At 58.3% G+C, this 6732-nt stretch overlaps 1 protein-coding gene across 6 annotated transcripts in view; it reads left to right on the top strand.

The window, feature by feature from the left end:
• Positions 1-840: 840 nt before the first annotated feature.
• Positions 841-6732, top strand: part of GATA6 (GATA binding protein 6) — a 31422-nt gene continuing 25530 nt past the window's right edge. The window contains exons 1-2 of one of the 6 annotated variants that reach the window (XM_044243287.1): positions 841-1114; positions 2497-3659. In XM_044243287.1, the coding sequence (XP_044099222.1) occupies positions 2534-3659 (1126 nt within the window). In that variant the 5' untranslated portion in view covers positions 841-1114; positions 2497-2533. The other 5 variants (XM_044243290.1, XM_044243292.1, XM_044243291.1 and 2 more) reach the window with 5 other exon arrangements.

Here is a 6732-nt window from a genome sequence, read left to right as displayed (position 1 = left end):
GAGACTTACCTGAAGTTTTCTCCAGGATAAGCTCAGAGCAAACGGGACACGAAAACTTGGAAAGCACCTCGGAACGCGACTGGGGTGGAGGAAGCCCTTTTCATTACGCGCACCTTTGGGGACTATACGTATACCACTACCCCGAATTAAAAGTTCCCCAAGGTTAGCTGATGTGTCGACGTCCCGAAACCTCCTAGGAATTTAGTCTGTTTTTAAAAAGCAGGGCAGATATAGGCAGCTGGGCACTGGAGTTCCTTCTTTCCCGTATCTTTGGAACCTCGATCCCCGACGGTCACCACGACCCAGGGGCTCGATTATAGAGGTCGGTGCAAGTTTAAGGTAGTTCACATACAAAGACAGAGCATAAAGCTCTTTTAATGTGGACTGAGAAGCGGGGAAGGCCCGAGGAGCAAAGCACTTTCCCCCTTATTCTGGAGGCACATTGACCCGAAAGCTGGAGCGTCCCTCCCGCCTCGATGGCTGCATTGGGCTGTGCACTGCCAACTCCTCTCGTGCTACCTAGCCCCCCCCCACGCCCCCGTGAGTGCGTGTGTAACTGGGGGCGGAGGAAAGTGCTGGGCCGGGTGGGTGTGGGTCGCCAGGCAGGTCAAGCGTTCCGCCACCTCTGCGCTTCCCCGGGTGTCCCAGGACTCGGCGCCCCCTCGATGGACTGGCCCCCCTCCTGGAAAGTACTCGCAGCTCGGCCCACACCCGCAGGCTGTGCGGCGCTCATTGTCTGTTGGGGTGGCGCGCTCCCCTCCCCCCGCCGCCCGCGCTCCCCTCCCCACCCTCTTTTCTCTCCTCCCCTCGCTCCCTCCTCCTCCTACTCCTCCTCTTCACCTCCAGCGCCCAGCTGCTCTCACAGCGCAGTTCCGACCCACAGCCTGGCACCCTTCGGCGAGCGCTGTTTGTTTAGGGCTCGGTGAATCCAATCAGGAGCGCAGGCTGCAGTTTTCCGGCAGAGCAGTAAGAGGCGCCTCCTCTCTCCTTTTTATTCACCAGCAACGCCGCACAGACCCGGGACTCGCGCTCGCCTGCCGGCGCCCACAACCTCTCTCCACGCCCGAGAGCAGTCTGCGTCGCGGCCGTTCTCCATGCGCAGCGCGCACTCGAGGTTCGGCTGCTTTCTCGCTTGCTCGGGCTTTCCTCTTTCCTTCCCTCTCCCCCCGCACCCGTCGCGGGCCCCTCCGCCCCGGGCTATCCGACTCTCTGCGGGCCGCGGTTGGCTATGAGGTGTCTCCTTTCTGTCGCGGCTGGCTGTAGCGACTCCAGGTTCCCGGGACACGGTGGACCAACTTCTGCTGTCTCTTCCTCTCTCCGAAGCGCTTATCTGCGCGCAGCCTTATCTCCGAGTTATCTGGCGCAAAGGGGCGGGAGCCGGCAATCAGGCGGGCAGAGAGATTTCTTCCTTGCTATCTAGCCCGGGTCTGTGTGTGGGCATTAATTTTAGTATGGTTATCTCGGAGGAGTCGAAGCGATTTGGAAAAGCAGTTCGGAGGAGGCCCGTCCGGCTGCATTTCGCCTCCCTATCCCACTCCCTCCGAGTCTCCCCGTCTTTTCTTCCTGCTCTCCTCTTTGGGGTAGCTTCGGCCGCGGGGCGGTCTCACGCCCCCCCCCCCCTTGCATTTCCCCCTCCTCCTTTTCTCTGCGCTGCGCTCCACCCCGCTACGTCCGATTCCGGAACGGTCTGGCCTTTCGGCAGCTGGGGATGACCACGGGGTGGGCGGGGGTGGCCCAGCCGGCAGGAGCGCACGCGCTGGTGACTGCAGACGCCAGCCTGTGTAAGGTGTGCGGCGCCACGGGGAGGAGGGTTGGGCGTGAGACTGCGGCCCCGCGGGCACCCAGCAGTGCCTGGGCCCGGAAGGTCAGAGACTCGTCTCCGCCCCGGCGCCCCACCTTCCCTGGGCTGGATCGTACTTCTCTCCGAAGCTCGCGTTCTGTCCCGTCAAGCTCAGGGAAGCTCTGGGAAAGCCAGTGTGAGAGAAGGCGGTTTCGTTTTCGGGGACAGGTTGCTTTTTTTAGGCTAATGATTTTTGCGCGGGCAGACCTCACACTGAGGCATTCCAGGCGGGGGGCATCCGTAGGGAGGCAGGAGAAGGCAGCGCCGACAAGCACAACTACTTAAAAAATTCTTTCGTGTGTCAGCGGCCGAGAGGGAGCCACTTCGGGGGCGGAAGAAGAACGGCGGCTAGTCTCACCGTCACTCCTGGGATCTGGCGCGCGCAGATGGAGGATGCTGCGGAGGGGGGTGGGCGGGAAGGCGAGGGGACCCAGGCGGTGGAGACGAGGGAGGGCGGATATCCCGGTCCTGGGAGGACCCTGCGGCGGCTGTCCAGGCTCCGATCCCCTCCTTTCCCCATCTCCCGCGCCCGGGGCATAAACAAGATGTTTGAGGATTCCCATTAGCTAGAAAAGGCAGTGGGAATGAGGTTTTATGCGGCCTACGGTTCTGGTAATTTTTCTTTCCCTGTTTTGCCTCCCTTTCCTCCGTCTTAGGAGCTAGAAGTTAGCTTGGAGAGGCGCCGGACCGTGGATGGCCTTGACTGACGGCGGCTGGTGCCTGCCGAAGCGCTTCGGGGCCGCGGCCGCGGACGCCAGCGACTCCGGAACCTTTCCAGTGCGGGAGCCTTCCACGCCGCCTTCCCCCATCTCCTCCTCTTCCTCCTGCTGCTCCCGGGGTGGGGAGCGTGGCCCCGGCGGCGCCAGCAACTGCAGGACGCCGCAGCTCGACACGGAGGCGGCGGCGGGACCCCCGGCCCGCTCGCTTCTGCTCAGCCCGTACGCCTCTCATCCCTTCGGGGCTCCCCACGGACCTTCGGCGCCCGGGGTCGCTGGCCCCGGGAGCGCCCTGTCGAGCTGGGAGGACTTACTGCTCTTCACTGACCTCGACCAGGCCGCGACCGCCAGCAAGCTGCTGTGGTCCAGCCGCGGCGCCAAGCTGAGTCCCTTCGCACCCGAGCAGCCCGAAGAGATGTACCAGACCCTCGCCGCCCTCTCCAGCCAGGGGCCGGGCGCTTACGACGGCGCGCCCGGCGGCTTCGTACACTCAGCAGCCGCCGCCGCCGCAGCCGCCGCCGCGGCCAGCTCCCCGGTCTACGTGCCCACCACCCGCGTGGGCTCAATGCTGCCCGGCCTGCCCTACCTGCAGGGGGCGGGCAGCGGGCCTGCCAACCACGCGGGCGGCGCAGGGGCGCACCCCGGCTGGCCTCAAGCCTCGACCGACAGTCCTCCGTACGGCAGTGGAGGCGGCCCGGCGGGCGGCGGGGCGGCGGGGCCCGGGAGCGCCGGCTCCGCCGCGGCGCACGTCTCTGCGCGTTTCCCGTACTCGCCCAGCCCGCCTATGGCCAACGGCGCGGCTAGGGACCCCGGGGGCTACGCTGCAGCTGGTGGCGGGGGAGCCGGCGGCGTGAGCGGCGGCGGCGGCGGCAGCTTGGCGGCCATGGGCGGCCGCGAGCACCAGTACAGCTCGCTGTCGGCCGCGCGGCCGCTGAACGGGACGTACCACCATCACCACCACCACCACCCGAACCCCTACTCGCCCTACGTGGGTGCACCGTTGACCCCCGCATGGCCCGCAGGACCCTTCGAGACCCCAGTGCTGCACAGCCTGCAGAGCCGCGCGGGAGCCCCGCTTCCGGTGCCGCGGGGCCCCAGCGCAGGTAAGGGGGTATCTGCTGCGTGGGAGTGGGGTCCTAAGGCTCTGGAGTGGACGGGGGTGTGGAACATCTATTTGACGTGGGCTTTGTTCGAAGGGCTTTCCTGTTTTCGGTGCCTAGAGGTCGGCCGAGCCCCAGGGAGGATTTGCAGAACTTTGGCAGGCCTACCCCCAGAGTCTGGCAGTGTCGATGAGGTGCTTCTGTTTTGTGGATTGTTTCGGTTCTTTTCCACGAAGGAGGTTTAGGTCGCGTGTACGTCTCACTGCCTTGGAGAAGCTCGAGGGGCTTGAAAATGAATGGGGTGGGCAAATTGGGAAAAAAAAAAAAGGCTTGGGAAGGAACTTGTCACAGTCTCTAGTTTGCCTTAGTGGAAGAATGAGATTCTTGCGGCGGGGGGGTGTAAGTTTGGGAGGGTGTTGGGTAGTTGCTTCTTAATCCCTTCACGTAATAGTTTCTCCTAGTTCAATTCTGTAGGGGTAAGGAATTGTGTTTCTCTTAAGAAGGGGATTTAAGAACTCTACTGTGGAAAAGATGCTAAGGAGGTAGTTGGCTTGGTCCTCGGTGAGAGAGGGAGGAAGAGGATACCTGGACTGGTCAGGTCAGCCTTGTGACTGTGCTGAGGGAAAGCTGGTGGAGGGGCCCTTTTGCTTGACATGTGTGGAATTGGTTCTGCTGCTGGCCCCTGCCAGTCCTGGGAATCAGGGATCCTGGAGGTCCCACATCATTCCCAAGTCCAGAGTTCAGTCAGCCACTTTTTAAGGTTTTCCATGCCACCGGTACCTTTCTTCCAGTGTTTGGGGGCAGTGCGGGGTGAACTGGGAAAACACAATTGTCAAAACACCTGGAAACACCCCACTGTGAAAAGTGTTTTGTTTTTGTTTTTGTTTTTTGTTCAAGCAGAGATTATGAACTGTGGTGTCTGGCCTGACGAGGCACTAGGGGGATGCAGTATGCTGGGTTCTTCTAGGAGCTTTCATGGGGGTCTGTCTTTGTATTTAACCTGTTTGATAACTTGACAGACTTCAAGAGAAAATCTTGTTGGGGACGGCGGGGGCTAGTTGTTCGAGTGGAGGCGTGAGAGAGAGGTGGCAAAGAGGCAGGAGACATGTCAGCCTAAATTATCCTACCTGGTGTTTTCACACTCCAGGTCTGGGCTTTTCCTGGGCGTCTCAGAGTTCCTTTTTGGGACGACAAATCTTTCAGGGGCCCTAACTAGTGGAGTGAAGTGATGAATTGCCAGCCTTGTATTCAGAAGGTCTACTGGAAAATGCCAGGGGCCTGAAAGCGAAGGATGTGACTTGAATCCTCCTCCTAGTAACACTGGGAGGGGGGGCAACAGGCTTTTTGGAAGCAGGTTCTTCTTTTCTGTCTCCTAAGATTCTGGTCTCAGAATTCTTTCCTCTTTATCTCTGCAAAAGTGGCCCTGGAGACCGTCTTGACCGTCGTGGAGAGTGGGTGTGGAGTACTCCCTGTTGGAGTAGAGCAGAGCATTGTCCCCTGTTGAGCAGCATAGGGACCCATGGCTGGTTTCCCCACTGTAGCTGAGAGACGGGGAGTTGAAGATCTTCAAAGAGTGGGGTGGGGGGACGGATTAGGGTGAGACTTTTTGTCAGGAATCCAGCTGGGAATCCAAAAGGGTGTGTGAATTGGGTAGGGGGCACCTCCATTTGGAGCCAGATTCTGCAGCAGCACCTGTTTTCAGGCGGGGACACACCTTAAGTGTGGTCTCCCTATTCCTCTCCCCATAGTCTTGGGCATTTCACAGGCCTGAGAAAGAGAAGTAGTCCCAGAAGACCTAATCAGAGTCTTCTGATGTTTAAAGTAGCTTGTTTTGTATAGAAAATCATTTCATCATTTCAGAAGCAGTATGCTGCAATTGCAGGCGAGTTAGCAGATTTCATTTAAAACCAGCTTCTTGGGGCGCCTGGGTGGCTCCGTGGGTGAAGGCAGAGGCCTTCGGCTCAGGTCATGATTCCAGGGTCCTGGGGTGGAGCCCTCCATCGGGCTCTCTGCTCAGCGGGGAGCCTGCTTTCCTCCTCTCTCGCCTGCCTCTCTGCCTACTTGGGATCTCTGTCCGTCAAATAAAAAAAAAAAAAACAAAACAAAAAAACCAGCCAGCTTCTTATACCACCAATTTTTCATTGAACTTCCAGATAGGACATTGCAAAATTAGAAAAATATTCTGTAGATCCAGAGTATGTTTAAACAAGAACCAAAAATTCTGGGGAGGGGCTTGGGAACACCCAGCTTTTACATAGAGTGTTGAAAGAAGGCTGGAAGCTACTGAGAATCAGCTGGTTTTGGGGGTGGGGGAGGCGAAAGACCTAATTTTTGTTGCCCTCACCAGCGTTCTAAGAGCTAGAGAAACCTTGACCTCCAGCCGTTCTCCTCCCGCTTCCTAGCTAGATTCCTTTTTCCACTCTGATAACACCATTTTTGAAGGTATTCTTTTTAATTGATCAGGGCAAACAGCAGGGCTAAAACCTGAGCCCTCAGCATTTTCATCCTACACAGTGCGGATGGAGGCTTTCGGGAACCTGCTGGATTTTGGTGGTGGGTGGGTGGGGGGTTCTTGGGGTGAGTCTTCACAGTGATTCAGTCCCTGAGCTCAGTGCCTCCTAAATCCCCGCTGAAGTGTGTTCCATTCTTTGGGTCCCGGGATGGCATTCGCTGTTGCGCTCTGCTCCCCAGAGCCTTTTATTTTCTCTGGGTGGGGGGGGGCGCCCAAATGAGTCCTGTTGGGAGATGATGCATAGGGGGAAACTGGTGAACAAAAACGTCAGCACTTTTTAAGATTTTCTAATTGTTAGAGTTTTTCTTAACGTCAGTCCGTTGTAGATGGTAGCTGCTGGGTAAGGGCTGTAGCGGTAGGGAGAAAATGGGAGTCTAGATGAGATTTAATTAGACAGAAGCAAACTTCCTAAATTTTACTTAAGCAAAGTCGAGTTTCAAGTTTTGTCTTTGGGTTTTCAGTTGACTAAAGAGATTTACCTGGAGAGTTCACCGTCTTCTCCTGGGAGTCTTTATTGTTTCCAGCCTGGGGGAATCAGGAGGCCAGGCCTAGGGCTGGCTTCTC

Source organism: Neovison vison, chromosome 3 (genome assembly GCF_020171115.1).
Source record: "Neovison vison isolate M4711 chromosome 3, ASM_NN_V1, whole genome shotgun sequence".
NCBI classification, from domain to species: Eukaryota; Metazoa; Chordata; class Mammalia; order Carnivora; family Mustelidae; genus Neogale; species Neogale vison.
The sequence above is the reverse complement of the archived record's forward strand: the minus strand, read 5'-3'. Positions and strand labels throughout refer to the sequence as shown.